This window comes from Ceratotherium simum, chromosome 22 (genome assembly GCF_057802395.1).
Source record: "Ceratotherium simum simum isolate JZ-2026a chromosome 22, ASM5780239v1, whole genome shotgun sequence".
In the NCBI taxonomy this organism is placed as follows: Eukaryota; Metazoa; Chordata; class Mammalia; order Perissodactyla; family Rhinocerotidae; genus Ceratotherium; species Ceratotherium simum.
The window spans coordinates 22,568,278-22,583,576 of NC_141921.1; the positions used below are offsets into that span (position 1 = coordinate 22,568,278).

At 52.6% G+C, this 15,299-nt stretch overlaps 2 protein-coding genes and 1 pseudogene across 2 annotated transcripts; 1 reads left to right on the plus strand and 2 right to left on the minus strand.

The window, feature by feature from the left end:
- Positions 1 to 395: 395 nt before the first annotated feature.
- On the minus strand, positions 396 to 6,070 carry ADPRS (ADP-ribosylserine hydrolase). The gene is made up of 6 exons (XM_004425946.3): positions 5,833 to 6,070; positions 3,007 to 3,103; positions 2,525 to 2,732; positions 2,239 to 2,423; positions 1,841 to 1,941; positions 396 to 1,243 (listed from the first exon to the last, which is right to left on the minus strand). Exons 1-6 carry the CDS (start codon positions 6,053 to 6,055, stop codon positions 951 to 953), a joined length of 1,107 nt encoding a protein of 368 aa, XP_004426003.1. The 5' UTR covers positions 6,056 to 6,070; the 3' UTR covers positions 396 to 950.
- An 863-nt stretch (positions 6,071 to 6,933) lies between these two features.
- On the minus strand, positions 6,934 to 9,844 carry TEKT2 (tektin 2). The gene is made up of 9 exons (XM_004425945.3): positions 9,632 to 9,844; positions 9,423 to 9,548; positions 9,015 to 9,220; positions 8,352 to 8,495; positions 8,154 to 8,268; positions 7,865 to 7,972; positions 7,582 to 7,725; positions 7,345 to 7,424; positions 6,934 to 7,179 (listed from the first exon to the last, which is right to left on the minus strand). The coding sequence occupies exons 1-9, from the start codon at positions 9,785 to 9,787 to the stop codon at positions 6,966 to 6,968; spliced, it is 1,293 nt and encodes a 430-aa protein (XP_004426002.2). The 5' UTR covers positions 9,788 to 9,844; the 3' UTR covers positions 6,934 to 6,965.
- A 2,220-nt stretch (positions 9,845 to 12,064) lies between these two features.
- Positions 12,065 to 13,310, plus strand: LOC147914093 (dolichyl-diphosphooligosaccharide--protein glycosyltransferase subunit MAGT1 pseudogene; annotated as a pseudogene).
- The last annotated feature ends 1,989 nt before the right edge of the window (positions 13,311 to 15,299 follow it).

The window sequence follows — 15,299 nt, forward strand, 5'->3', positions numbered from 1 at the left end:
CAAAGGTCAGCAGTCTGGTGACAGAAGGTGCCCTCTGCATCCTCCTCCAGGGTTCCCGCTCCCAGCCCAGCTGGGCCTGGTCCTATCTGGGGAGCAACCTGTGAAGAAGTCAGGCTCCAAGAGCAGGAAAATCTGGCTTGTTCCTGCCCACTGCCTGGGCCATCCTGTGTGACCTCCAACAGGAAAAAGCACCAAACCATGCCTGCTCTGCCCTTCCTGGCTGCACAACGCAGCTGGTTGGAAGAACTGGAGGAATTTGCCTGACAACCCAGCAGCTCATTGCCTTGGGGTCCTAGCTCCTTGGAGAGTGCAGCCCAGACAGAGAGGCACTAAGAACAGAAGGTCAGAGTGGGAAGAATCCAATCGGGGCAGAGGAAAAACATAGGAACAAGTGGTGGGATTTACCGAAAGCTGTTTATTGCTGTTGACTTCCACTGGAAGCTGTTAACAAGCCCACGACAGCCAAGGGCCAGGTGTGTATCTAGATCAGCTGGATTCAAGTGTCTGTCCCCTTGATCCATATAATCTTGCTGCTCAGGGGCCTTACCCAGTCAAAGACAGGCTTTCTGGCAAAATGGCTAAATGCCAACAAGGAGAAATGATGATACTGCAGATCATTTCCACCTCCCCAAATCCCATGTCCTAGATAATAAAGGAAAATGCCACGAGTACTGCTCCAAAATAAAACCTGCCCTGGTCCCTCATGTCTGATTGAGGAGCTGTGAGTGCCCAAGGCTCTGCACCAGCCAGAAACCCAGCCCCAGGGAGGCACCAGTCCCTCACACACCATTCCAATGACTTCCCCCAAAAAGACCCCAGCCCCAAGGGTGCACTCCACCCACACTGCAGGAAGACTGAGGCAGGGAGCCAAGCCTGGGGAACTTCAGGGTTCCCAGTCTGAGCTGCAGTAGGTCCTGCTGGACATGGCAGAGTCCCAGCAGTTGTGGCCCTCACAGACTCTTCTGGAAGACCCGGTGCAGGCTCTGGGCCAGGATATCTGTCTCCTCATAGCCCTCACAGCTTTGCTGCCAGCTCTCTGGCACTTGTTCCATCCCATAGTAGGCGCCAGCAATGGCCCCAGCCATGGTGGCAATGGTGTCTGTGTCCCCACCAAGGGAGATGGAATAGATCAAAGTCCTTTGGAGGCTATTGAAGGCAGAGGGGATCTCGGGGTCGGGCTCCATGCAGCGCAGGAAGCAGTAGATGGCGGTGGGCACAGATTCAAAGGCAGCAATGCCATTCCCTGTGGGGAAACCAAATTACGGGAACTTGACCCCCCTGCCACCATGTCCCCAGGGTTCCTGCCACAAGTCAACACCTCAGCTTCAAGTTGGGCTGTGACAAAGATCACAGGCTCTAGAGTTAGACTATCTGGTTCAAATCCTCGCTCCCCTACCTACTGGCTGTGTGACTAGGAAAGTGCCCTAATGGCTAAGGGTCCTGTATCTTGGATTCGACTCCTCGTGTAGAGTGAATCAAGTTAGTAATCCTCACAGGGCCACTGGGAGAGGGAAATGAGAGCACAGAGGTAAAGCACTCTGCACAGGGCCCGGAACACAGTAATAATGCTATGTAAACAAACAGCAGTTATCAACACCAGCTGTAAAGACTAGTGGCCAGCTGCCATTTTTGGGGACATTTATCTGTAAGGCTGAAGGTGCTGTGGCCCTACAGCAAGAAGGCACTGTACTCACAATTCACCAAGGACCCTAGAGAGCTGGCTCTGCGGTCACAGCAGCCCGAGGCAAAAACATGTTGGCAGGCATGACTCCATGTTCCCCTCCCATCCCTAAGCCCAAGGCTGACCTTGAAGGATGACGGGCGTGGGGGGACTACCCACCTAGCTCAGACACTACCTCCTCTCTGGTCACTGAGTCCTGCTCTAGAAGCTCTCCAATCTTCTTCAGTCGGCTGGAGTACGGACGCTCCTCCATGCCCAACCTGTGGGAGAGGGGCGAGATTTCAGGGAGGTCGGAGCCAGCAGGGTGGAGATGCCAGGCAGGGGGAAGGGTTGTGTGGGAGGGCGAGGTGGGGATGTGGTCAGGCTGACGCCCACGTGCAGGTGCCCTGACAAGAGGTGGGACAGTCATTTTGTTCTCTGGGACCCTGAGAGCCTTGAAGCACAGCCAAGGCAAAGGGGCTTCCTCCCACCCCTCCCTAGAGTCTGCAATGAAAGAAGGCGGGCTTCAGCTTCTGGCAATGCCAGAGGGCCCCAGCTCCCCATGCAGGCACACTCACTCCCTGGCATCCGAGGCCGACTGGGCATCACTCTCCAGCTCTTCCATGTGGCCCAGGAGTTGTTGGAGGAAGTGCTCACTGGACGACTCACCCTGCAAAGCCAGGTGCACAGCCAGGGCCTGCAGGATGGCACCGTTGTAACCCAGGGAGGACGAGTGTGTCAGCTGGGCCGAGAGCCGGGCAAACTAGGGCAGAGGCAGTGGAGGCAAAAGACCTGCTGTCACAGAACCCAGAGCAGAGGGGCAGGGAGGGCAGGAGAGTCCAGAAGCCAGCCCGCCTGGACTACCTTCTGCACATCCTGGACACTGCTGTAGGCCAGGGAGATGCCGGCCACCCGCATGGCCCCCCCGTTGCCGTAGGAGCCTTTCCCGTTGAACTGGGCCCGGGCAGGCTCATAGACATCATGGCACGTGGGGCTCAGGAGCTTCTTGAAGACAGTGACCACTCCAGCACCGTAGCCCCGGTCAGGGTCTTTCTTGTACTCCCGAGCAAATCTAGGGGAGAGAAGAAGACCGGATTAGGGTTTAAAAGATGCCTGTCAGGGCTGGGAGAGAAGACATCTGGCTGCTCTGGGAAAAGAGGAAGCCTGGGGGGCCTGCGGAGCCTGTACCAGCAGTGCTGTGGTTTCCAGCGTGGGAAGCTGCAGCAGCCTGACACAGTGCCCTGCTGAGGGCGGGGGTCCCGGCATGCAGGGACATCATGGCTCTGGTCAGGAAGAGCAGTAACGCTGCCCACCTGGTTTGCCTCACCCCAGACCATCCCCCTCACCTGTGAGCCATGTCCACCTCGTCGAAGGCCTCCTTGGCCAGCAGGGACTGCACCAGGGCCCTGGCCATAGCTGTGTCGTCTGTGTAGTACAATGCTTCTGCAGGGACAGGGCGGGGGAGATCAAGCTGCAGGGCTCGAGGGTGGTGGCTTTGGCCTCCCACTCATGCCTTCTTTTTTTTTTTTTTGGTGAGGAAGATCAGCCCTGAGCTAACATCCATGCCAATCCTCCCCTTTCTGCCAAAGAAGATTGGCCCTGGGCTAATATCTGTGCCCATCGTCCTCTACTTTATACGGGACGCTGCCACAGCATGGCTTGACAAGCAGTGCGTCGGTGCATGCCTGGGACCTGAACCTGCGAACCCTCGGGCCGCCACAGCAGAGCGCGTGCACTTAACTGCTACGCCACAGGGCCAACCCCAGCCACTCATGCCTTTTATTTACTACTTCTAGAATGCCTGAAGTCAGCCTCTCATTCCCACTCAGTTTCCTGGGCTCTGCCCTGTGGGATTTTCAGCCATTCTTTATTCTGAGTCAGTCACCACATCCTGCTGATTTCTGAAGGAAAACCTACCCCCCGCTCCGGCTGCCATCACTGTAGCTCTAGTCTTAAAACGACCTGCTTGGGCCTCTCACATCTCCTGCACATTCCCCACCCTCCAACCCAGACTATATGTGCAGCCAGAAAATTCTTCCTAGGAGTAGAGTATCACTTTCCTCATCTCTCTCTCCTGCTCACAATGGCTGTCTCTTGCCTACTGGATGAGGTCCAAATTCACAGCCTTGGCATTCAAAGCCCTTTCTTCCTCACCCATTTTATATCCCACTACCCCCCTATATACCCCCAGAACCAATCTTGGAGCCTCCTTCCTCTGGGTGCCCGGGAGTACTGCTCTAGCACTTCAACACGGCACCACTGGTTATGTGGTGACTCTCAAATAGGCTCTAAGCCGGGTGGGGACAGGGACTTGGTTTTACTTGAAGGAAGAGGCAGTTACAGAGAATGAAGCACACTCCCTAGTGAGCCCCCTTTCCCATTCCTCACATCCACTATGCCACCCACTCTCCGTGTATCCCAAGCCCCAATCCCACCCTCTCCTCCCCTTTCACTCTTAGGAGGCCCTCACCCCCTGCTTCACTAGGAGGAGAGGGGAACAGGCACCTTGTCCACAGCTGCACTCTCCAGTCTCCCCTCACAGGGAGCGGCTCTCTCTCCTGTCCACCCCCAGCCCGTTCCCGGGGGACCGTGTTCTTCCTTTGTCTCCTCCCCTGTATCCTCAACTTCTCCCTCTGTGGTGAAACAGCACCCATTCTCTCTGCGTTTGCTCCCTGTACCCTGCTTCTCCCCAGGGAACCGCATCTCTCCCATTCTCAGCCCATGTGACTAGGGCCTGGCGCTCACACCACCTCTAACCTAACCAAATAGCACAGCCCGTTCCCTCATTCAAGGAGGGACAGATGACCTAAGCCGGGCCAGTGAGACGCGACCTGGGTCTTTTGTTGGGACGACTGCAAAAAGAAACTCTTCCTCTGCTGGACTTGTTGAGCTGGGAGCTGCTGGGGGCCACCCCATGGGAAGGGTTTTCCAGAGTGAGTGAAGCCCACCCAGAAGAACGAAGATCCCAACAAGGAGGGGAACTCAGTCTTGAGGAGACGGCCTGAGCCCCTGGAGTGAGCTCCTCTTGAAGCAGACCTACTTCTGGACTTCTCAGCTACGTCAGCCAACGCATTCCCTTTCTGCTTAGGCCCTTCTGAGCTGGGTTTTCTGCCACTTGCATCCAAAGGGTCCTAAAACACCTCTCAACCCGAAATGTTTCCCCTCATCTTAACAACAAAGCAAAAATGAAATTAAAAACCGTCCCTCCATCTTGTCTTCCCCTCAACCACAGCTCGTCTTTCCCCTTCCCTTCACACCAAACCATACCCTATTTTCTCATTTCCTCCTAAACCCACTGAAATCTAACTTCCAGGCTTCAACTTTCTACTGAAAATGCTTTTCTAAACCCAGACGTCCCCTTACTTAACCTCTCTGTAGAATGACACCACTGACCAGTGTCTTCATCCTGAAATTCTCTTCTTGAGTTTTGTTGATACCCACTCCCCTTGCTTCTCCCCCTGTCAAATGGTCTCCTATAGCACCTCTTCCTCCCCCAGGGTTCTGAGAATGGCTCCTTTTTCTTACTATTCTACATGCTCTCCAAGAACGATCCTCTGCTTGACCTCAGACTTGACACCGCGCTGAGATCTGGGGGATGGGCTGACTGCACGAGGGGAGGGAGACGCGCAGTGGACAGAGTTTTAGACAGGGGACGGCAAAGGTTTGCGCTAGAGGAAGCACGATGTGAGAGGAACTGAAGCGCAGAGGGTAAGGCCACGAGTGGTGTAAGGTCAGACTGTAGGACACGTTACGGAATTTGGCTCTACCCTAAGGGCAATGGCAGATCACCGCCGATTCACGCCGGGGAGGCCGCGATCAGATCTATCTGTGAGAAGAGCATTTCCCGCTGCGTGGAGAACGGACTAGTGGTGCACTGCTTCGGAGAACTGGGTAGAACAGGTGAAATCGGCAGGCGTGTATACACTGCACTAGGCACAATCTAGGCGTGGCCTGCACGGCTGACAGGATGGTGTTGCCAGGCCCCGAGCTGGGGAATGTTCGGGGCGAGACGAGCGAAGATGGAGCTGGGATTTAGATACGCTGGGTCCGAGGTGCCTGCGGGTCATCCAGATCTGGCCCCTGCTGCCTCGGCAGCCTCATCTCCCAACACACGCCTCTCGTGGCCTCCCGACCCCGACCCCGCGTCCACACGTGCGCCCGGCCCCGCCCACCTGTCCGGGCGCTCCCGGGCGAGCCGGGGTCCGGCTCCAGGCTCTGGACGTGACGCAGGACTGACGTCAGGCTGACGGGGTCTTGCGCCTCGTAGAAGGAGCCCACGCAGTCCCCGAGCAGCGCGCCGGCCAGGCAGCCTCGGAAGCGGGAGAGAGAGCGGGCCGCGCCAGCCCCTCCGCAGCCCGCAGCCGTCATCGCCGCCACAGCCGCCACCGCCGCCATCCGCGCGGACCCGTCGCCACTTCCGGTGCGTCCGCCGCTTCGCCCCACGCGCCGCTTCGCCCCGGCCCACAGCGCCCCCGCCCGGCCGGGAGTCTTGGGGCCGCCCACGCCCACAGCGCTCCCTCGTGGCCCAGAGTCTCGGCCCCGACTCCCGCCCACAGCGCCTCCGCGTGACCCTGAGTCCCGGCACCGCCCCTCGCCGCAGCGCCCCCCGCGGCCCAGAGTCGCAACTCCCACAGGCGTATGACCCGCCGTGGTCCTGCCGCCCTGATTCGGTTGGGTCAGGTCTCTGCTTTCAGCCCCCATTCTCCCCACCTGTAAACGGTGTCCCAGCCGGGTGGGACAGCCACTAAAGGGTCCTCCAGGGGTGGGCACTGAGCCAGATCATCGGACCTCGGCAGCTCTGACCCTCAGGCCACTGCCCCCGTGGCCTGACTTTATGAAGCCTCGCCTTGTGCCCTGGCACCCCCAGCCCTCCCAAGGCAGCACTCGCTCTTTGCTCCCACTCAGGCCTGGGCCCGCACCCCCAAGCCTCTCCCACTGTGATCCTGTCCCCCTCTGGGCCTCTTTAGGCATCAAGACGGCAGGCAAGGGTCCGGCTGGGGCAGAGCTGGTTAGAGGTCACACTGCTAGAGCCCAGCGACTGCTGGCCTAGCCCAGAGAGGGGTTCCCTGAGGAGAAAGAAGGGAAGGAATGGGATTTGGCACATGAAGCTTGGGGGATGATGTTCCCCATCTTTGCATCTCCATATACAGGAGGGCCAAGAACCCACTCCCTCCCTGCTGGCTACGTGCAGGTAGCAGAGAACCGTCTGGACTGAGAACGCCAACATTTATTCGATTCATTCTCTCTGCCCCCCTTCCTCTTCCATTTCCCACCTAACCTTCCCCTTCTCCCTCAGCCCCCAAGGCTAGGCCAGCTCCAGCTGGCAGCTTTTGAGTGGACTCAGGGTGCGGTTGGTGGTACGGGTGAAGGTGTCCACCTCAGGCACAAACTTCTCAGCAGGCACAGTCAGCTTCCGACGGGTGTCCATGCACCTGGTGTCCAACAGCATGGAGTTGGCCTTGCAAGTGATGTCAGCCTGCAGCCGGGCCAGGTGCTTGTCCAGGGCGTCCAGGGCGTCCCTGGAGAGGAGGCATTAACAAACCACCACCCCTGCGTGAGGCTGGGAGGTCGGGGCTGAACTCACCCGCCTTCAGGCAGGAAGAGAGCAGGGAAGCCAGCAGGGGCAAGAGACCCTGTGGGTGGGAGGTGTCTCCCTGCCCCTCCTGCCCACTCCCCAAACCTACTGTGCTTGCGCCAGCTTCTGCTTCAGGGCAGCGATGGTTGCCTCTAACTGGTGAACCTCGTCAGTGAGGCCATACTGTGCCTGGAGGCAGAGGGGCGGGTTGGGAGTCCCAGGTCAGCCATACTGTCCTTTAGCCCATAGGCCCAGGTGCACCCCTGCACTGCCAGGAATATGTGCTGGGGAGTGACCCTGAGGAGACCTTAGCAGGGGGCCCATGGCCCACTGGGGACCCTCGCACCTGGTCCCGGCAGAGTTCCACATTGGGACGGTAGGTTCTGGACTCTAGCCGGGTATGGCATAGCTTCAGGTTCAGTAACTTTCTGCGCAGATCCTCCTCCAGGTGCCGGATGTCCTCCTGCAGCTCCGCGATCTCCTCTAAGGTCTGCAGGGGACAGAGTGATGGGTCTCCACCAGCTGAACCCACCAGGGTGCACCCAGTCCAGGCTTCCTGGCAGGGCCTCAGGCTCCTCATCCCACAGCAGGAAGTCCAGGCCCCAGAGGACTAAACAGAGAAGGCTCACATTCTTCTCTTGCCACTTGAGCTCACTGTACGCTTTCTCCATCTCCCGCAGCCGCTTCCGGAAGGCAAATTCTGTTGCAACCCTCTGGGCCTCGAGTTCATTGTTGGTCTGAAGGACAGGAAGTAGGCAGGGCAAGGGGAGGGTAGAAACTCATGGCCATCTGAGGATACCGCTCAGATGAGGGGATGGGATGCCACATGGCCAACAGGGAACAAAGATAAGCCCTTGAGTGCACACTCGGGCCGTCCGTTGGCCGTGGAGGAGCAGGGTGGGAGGAGTGGTCAGTCACCTCGGCAATCGTTAGCGCAATGGCCTCCCTCAGCTCCATGGCTTCTTTCATCTCAGCCTCTGCTCGGTCCTTGTTAAACTGACTGAAGTCATCCCACTGCTTGAGTGTGGAGCAGCTGCAGGTGACAGGAAATGCTGGGGTCATAAGAGTATGGCCTAGGAGGGGAGGAGGAGAGGCTGACTGAAACACTCTTCTTACCCATTGGGGACACGTGTGGGATTAACCTTCAGAGAGATGTTTGGGGACTTGAGGTTGAGAGAGAGGCAGCTTCTATCAATGTCCAATGTCTCCATTTTGCCCCTATGGTCAGAGTTGAGCTGCTGTCGGACTTCCTGCAGGAGGCTGGGGAAGGAACAGTCTCGATCAGGACCCATCCCTCCAAGGCCCCAGGATGCAGCCCCCATTGTACTGAAGGGACGCTGAGGGATGAGGAGGCTGGGGTGATAGCGGAGCTGCTGCTGCAGCTGAGACAAAGACCAGCACAGCTGGAGGAGCTCCCCACAGACAAAATTATGACACCCAAGTGCTTGTACACACCCACAGGGCCACATGTATGTAGCTACACTCACAAGGCTCACATACACACTCACAATAAGGTACAGTCAGGGGTGGTGGCAAATGGGCTTCATTTCTCATGCTCCAACCTATTAACAATGGCTGCCTAGAGCAGGGTCATGAGAAGTATTCTGAGACCACGTCCAGGCGGTGGAAAAAGTGCTACAATCAGTTTGTGGTTTCTGCCAATGGGTACAACAAGGGCAGAAGGCAGCCTGAGAGCCAGTTATCCACAGTACATGTGTTCACCATTTCAGACACAGTCCTCGTGCAGGTGAACATGTGAATGACACAGCTCGCCCTTACCAGAGCTTCTCAAAGGCCTGGCTAATCTTCTGTTGCAAGGCCTTCTTGGTGGCGTCAATGACCTCCACCTCTTTGTGCAGCTCATCTTCCACAGGGTCCTTCACCACATCAATGTCACGCCGACTGTCCCGCAGGGTCAGGCACTCGATTGCCACATCCAGAGGCAGGTTCTTGGCCTGCAGGTTTTGCTCTGCTGACTCTTTCATCTAGAAAAGAGAGGGCACAGGAGGCTGGTGAGGCCATCCACTGGGAAGCAGCTCTCCTCCTCACTTTAGTAGAGGGGCCATTGAGTGACTCAGATGGACATGCCACCAAATACCCCCATCAAGGGTTTCCCAACCCCAAAGTGGGGATGGAGGGGGGGTTCCTTGCAGCAGGGTCTCCTGGCACCCTGCGCTGGCTGCCTGCCTGTGTCAGGGCGTCAATCTCAGCATCTAAATCCGTCAGATACTTGTCCAGCATCTCTTTCCATCGGTTGACAGTATCAATCCTCTCTGCCAGTCGAGTCCTATTGTCATGTTCATCCCAAATGGTCTGGAAGAGACAGAGCTAGATAAAGAGGCTGTCGGAGTTGGGGGATATCCCTTTGCACACCCAACTGGGCTCCCGCTTCCAACCTGGTTGTTGGTCTCATTTCGGAGGACCCGGGCCTCCTGGCGGATCTGGTGTGAAGCATCTCGCTGCAGCTCGGCATTGGTGGACAACAGGTAGCTGTTGGTATGCCAGTCTGGCAACCGGAAACGTTGATTGGGCTTGACGCTCAGCGTAGCCATGGTGCAGGGGGCAGGGGCCCAAGGGGCCGAACCCCCTAGGCCTGTTCCAATACACCCACCTCTGCCAGAGAGGGAAAACAAGGCTGCAGGAGAATGTTCAGGAGATCCTCTCCTAGATCAAAAGACCCCTCCAAGGGACCTCCTCCTGTCCATTTTGCTGCAGACCCCTTCCTGCAAGAAGCCTGCTAAGGAACAGCCCTCTCTTTACTCAACTTTGTGTGAGGCATTAACTGAGTTTCCTCCCACCTGTCTGTCCACAGACACTAACTCCTGGACCCTGCAGATCCTGGAGCAGGTGAAACAGGATAATGGAGTCACTTGGCGGGTGTGTGCGTGTGCATGTGTGTGTGTGTGTGTGTGTGTGTGTGTATGCAGTGCCAAGTGCTTAGTGGGGCTGGTGAAGGGGGAGTTAGCAGGAAAAATAGCCTTTAATCTCGTTTCCACCCCTACTTCCAGCAACCAAATCTTGTGGAGCGTTCTTTTCTTTCTCTGCGCCAGCTTTGGGACAGGACCCGTGGGGAGCCTAAGAGAAGGAGCCCTGTTCCCTGTTCCCCATCCAGATAGGACGGGCTAGTGTTGCAGGGGATACGGGTTGCACTAGGGAGTGGGGGTGGAGGCGCTGGCCCTTTCCCCGTCTGGCTGTCACACTCTCTCCCTCCGCCTTCTGTTGGAGGAGGAGGAGCTGGGGTCCGTCTAGTTCCCAGCCGAACTCCTCCCCTCCCTTCCCCAGGATAATCATCTTTGGTTTAAATAATACCCCAGCGCTGGCGCGAAGAAGGGAGAGGGAGGGGGGAAGGGAAGGAGCTGGGCCCTGGGTGTGAGCCCCCCAGCGCCCCCGCTCCCCTCGTCCTCTCACCTCCTTCCCAGCTCGCACTTCCGCCTCCCCTCGCCCGCTGCTCTGTTAGCGCCCCGGTTGCTAGGCACCCGGCGCCGTCTTGTTTAGCTTGGCAACCGCGGGCCGGCGCGGCGGCGGCGGGCAGAGAGGCCTTCGGGGTGGGAAAGAGGCGGCTGCGGGGCTGGGGCTGCGGAGGGGGCGTGAGGAGGAGGGCCTCAGGATGCCGCGTTCACTTCATTTACAAGTTAAACATTTTTATTTTGATAAAAGTTATGCATCGACATGGTAAAAAATAGTACAGTACATAGAAAAAGTCATCTCCCGCTCAGGCTCACTCCTCAGCAGGTATCCTTCCAGAACTGTATATATATTTAACCTTATTTACACACGTTCTTTTGATCCTGTCTTGCCCAACAAATTCATCCATCTGCTTGTCGGCATAGAAGAAATGATAATCGTATTTGGAGAAGGCACATCCGTGCGAGAGGTAACTGGGGTATGAGAAGCAATGCTAAAAATCCAACCATTTCTTTAAAAAAGAGAAGGAAAAATAATTCAACCGTGCCAGTACTATTCTAGGCCTTGGGAGATGTTAACATTTAATGTTCATAATTAATAGGTGAGGCAGGCATTATCCCCATTTTCGCAGGCAACTAAAGAGACGGACGTCGCTAACAGGCAGGATTGGAAACTCAGGTGTGTCCGATCCCCAGATACACGTTTTCTCCGTTATGACTCCACACTGCCTCTAGTGGTGGCGCTGGAAATCGAGAGGAAGGCAGGGACGCTATCCCCAACACTCCCGCCTGGTTGTCTTCTGCAGAAGGGTCTTAGGAGGTGGGTGCTATTACCGTGTTCATCTTGCAGGCGAGGAAACTGAGGCACAGAGACATGAGGAACGAGCCCAGGGTCGCATAACTAAGTGCTCTACAGCTGGATCCAAACCCAGGAGGTCTGCCACAGAGGCCAAGCTCGGGTTTGATGGTCGAGGGAAAGAGAGGAGTCCAAAAAGAGTCCTCAGTTTTAAAACCTCAGTGATTGGTGGGATGGTATAATCCTTCACAGAGGGAAGAGAGGCAGAGAGCCAAGAGCTTGGTAGATAAGGGAGGATGAGGCTGGGTTTTGAGAAGTTTGAGTGATGGAGGTGTAGCCAGGTGCTGTCCAGTAGGTGGTTAGAAATGCGAGTCTGGAGCTTTGCAGAAAGACTGAAGCTAGAACATTTCCCAAACTTCCTTGTCCACAGAATATATTTTTTTCCCCGCAGAATATTTTATAAACTCTAATATATGGCTTGTAAACCAGACATGCATGGGAATTGGTGATATAGCTCTTACTAGGATTAAAGAAGACAAAAAAAGTTCTTGGACAAATTAATTGCTGGAAGAAATTATCAAATTTTGGCTGTAAAGTGTTTGGAAACATTTTATAACAGAAAGAAGTAAACAAATGTGGCCAAATGGTGGTGGCTTTGGCGAATGTCTCTGATTGTGGTGGTGGCCTTGGTGTTCATGACTCATGAGGTTCCCGAACATCCTGGCCTAGGGAAGAGAATATTAGCAGAAAAGGTCAGACAGCTGATGGATTGGACCAAGAAAAACAGAATGATAAGAATGAGTGATGCCGTATTCTATCATTTTGTACTAGAAACACCAAGAAACTACTCTATTATTGTGATGTTTACTACTTTCCAGAAGTTTAGATCATGTGTAATATGCAAACATGCTGCTGAAGAATTTCAGATCTTGGCAAATTCCTGGCAACATTCCAGTGCATTCACCAACAAGGTATTTTTTGCTATGGTGGATTATGACAAAAGCCCTGAGGCCTTTCAAGCGCTCCAGTTGATGTCAGTTCCAAGTTTCCTCCACTTTTCTGCTAAGAGGAATTTTACATCAGATGACATTTATCATTTGGAAGAAAGGGGTATCATAGCTGAGCAAATGGCCAAATGGGTAGCTGAGAGAACTGAGATAAGGAAGGTCAACAGAATCAGACAGCCTACAGAGTATCATGAGCACTTCAAGTTGAGGATATTTTTGGCTGTCATTGGTAGACATGTGTATTTACTGATATGGAATAGGAAATTTATTTTTAACAAAAATTTGTGGGCAGTTTTAGTTCTGTGTTTTGTGATCATGATGACATCTGGTCAAATGTGGACTCGTATAAAAAGAGCACCATATGCTCAAAGGAATTCTCACACAGGACGTATACATTATATCCATGGAGTAAGTTACTCTCAGTTTGTAGCAGAAATGCATGTTATTTCTCTGTTTAATATGTGCATTTTCTTGGGAATGATGCTCTTAGATAAAGCTGCCACATCTCGTGTGAACATTATAGAGAGGAAGATGATGGGCATGACTGGCACGTGTCTAGTTGTAATATTCTTCAGTTGGCTGAGCTCCCTCTTCAGAGTTAAAGAATGTGAGTATCCCTTCAGCATTCTCATGGATTCAAAAGAATCCTAGAGATACCAACAATGAAGCAAGAAATTGTTAAAAATGTGAAATAAAAATGTGAAACAGAAGAATGTTGAACTCATAACTTTTTAGGTGATTGAGATTTAGCCAAAGGAGACGTGAGGTGCCTTGGCAATAATAAGCCATTTTCTCTCAAAATCTGTGAAGTCTTATGGTATGTATGTTCTCTGTTCTTCTCAATTTTTTCCTTCCAGTAAATGTCATAGATTACCTAATTTAATGAATTCCAAAGATTAAAATCATCAGAGAGTACAAGTTTTATCGAATTAGAACAATGTTTAAAAGTAGTTAATCCTTGGCCAGCTGATCTTATTCTCCTATGAAAAATAATATCTTGGTAAGGTATCCCCACATTTAGCTACTGAAGATGACTGTGTTACCTTTCCTGGAGGTCTGTATTTGTACAGCATGCTTTGTGTGTTGTCCTCTGAAGCCTAAGCATCTTTCTGTAGAGTGCACTTCCAATGCCTAGAGGCAAATATAGTACTACTCAGTACTCCATCTCCCAAGTCTGCCCTACTGGAATACACTGCTGTGCTGCTGCTGCTGCTGCTTTTTTTTTGTGAGGAAGATCAGCCCTGAGCTAACATCCATGCTAATCCTCCTCGTTTTTTTTTTCCCCAAAGCCCCAGTAGATAGTTGTGTGTCATAGCTGCACAGCCTTCCAGCTGCTGTATGTGGGACGCGGCCTCAGCATGGCCGGAGAAGCGGTGCGTCGGTGCACGCCCAGATCTGAACCCCGGGCCGCCAGCAGCTGAGGGCGCGCACTTAACCGCTAAGCCACCGGGCCGGCCCCACTACTGTGTTTCTTGATTGTTGTGCGTATTACAAACTAATTGAATACTGGATTATAATTTCTCCAAGACTGTTAACCACCTTTTATCTGGAAAGATTTCAGATAAATTATCTTTCCTTATTTTTCTTTCAAGTGGCCAATCTCTAACAAAATAGGAGTTCCTATTTTGGTGTTGACTTGAGGTTGTTTTCTATTTAATTTAAACCTAAGAGATATCACACAGAGACAACTCAGAAGATGAATGGTAATTTCATTCACCCTTTTCTGCTAAAATATCAAGTTATTTCCAATGTACAGAAATGCAAAGCTGAACACCTTAAAAGCTGTTCAATTTCAGCCTTTCTTCCCTCTGAAGTGAAAAAGCAAACTATAGATTTGAAGATTTTTTTTCCCTTTATCTTCTTTCTGTCATGTGGATAATCAAAGTTAAATCCTAAACACTTTACTAACATGCCTGGCAAAGATTTAAGTTGCAGTTTACTATTAAATCAAACTGTGGCCTTCCCTCTGGAAATTGCTATTTTAGAAATGTGAGAACCGTGATTGTGAAAATGTTTTTCAAGCAACAATTTAGTGCCACATTAGAAGATTTCTGCTTTCAGTTGGGACTGGCTTTGGCAAGTAACCGTCCTCCAAGGTATAGTGGAAGATTTTGAGGTTTCATATAAGAGTCATTTGCCAAGGGAGTTGCGTATAATTGCCCCAGAGTAAATTACATTTTTTTTTTAAACATGGAGTGGTTGGGAATAGTTGACCTCTCTCACTTTAATTTAGACATTTTTTGTACATTACCCCAGAGGAAACTGCTCAACTCTGGCCTTTTTTCCGGCTTACTTTTCTGCTGGTCTTGCACTTTTCTCAGGCCAGATAACTTCACGTTGAGATCCTCGAGGCTGAGACTTAGGGGAGGCTGAGTAGTTTGCACGGCACATTAGTCAGGGAGAGGTAACTGCTGCTTTAACTACACAGCGGCAGATCATTTTAACTGCACAGGAGGCTGAAACAATTTTTTTCCCAACTTGATTTGCCCTTCTTATCTTCAAAGCCCACTGATCTTGCATAAGAAGGAAAAGCCTCTCAGTTAAAATGAATGGAAAGTAGCTTTTCTGCATTCAAAGCAAAGTGTGATACTTTTGTGCAGATTTTCAAATTAATATCTAAAGGGCCTTCATGTAGACAATAGTAGCACTTTTTAATTACAGGTTTAGATAGCACCTCTTAATAAAAAAAAACCCTTCTAGTCAAAGAGATACCACAGATGGCAAACTTTTATAATCTAAAATCTTTGTTAAAGTACAAAAATAAATTAGAAGAATTAAACTCACAAAACAAAATATAAAAAGAGGGTTAAACAACCTTAATTTTGCATTTGCATAAAATACAAGTGAAAACCATCTG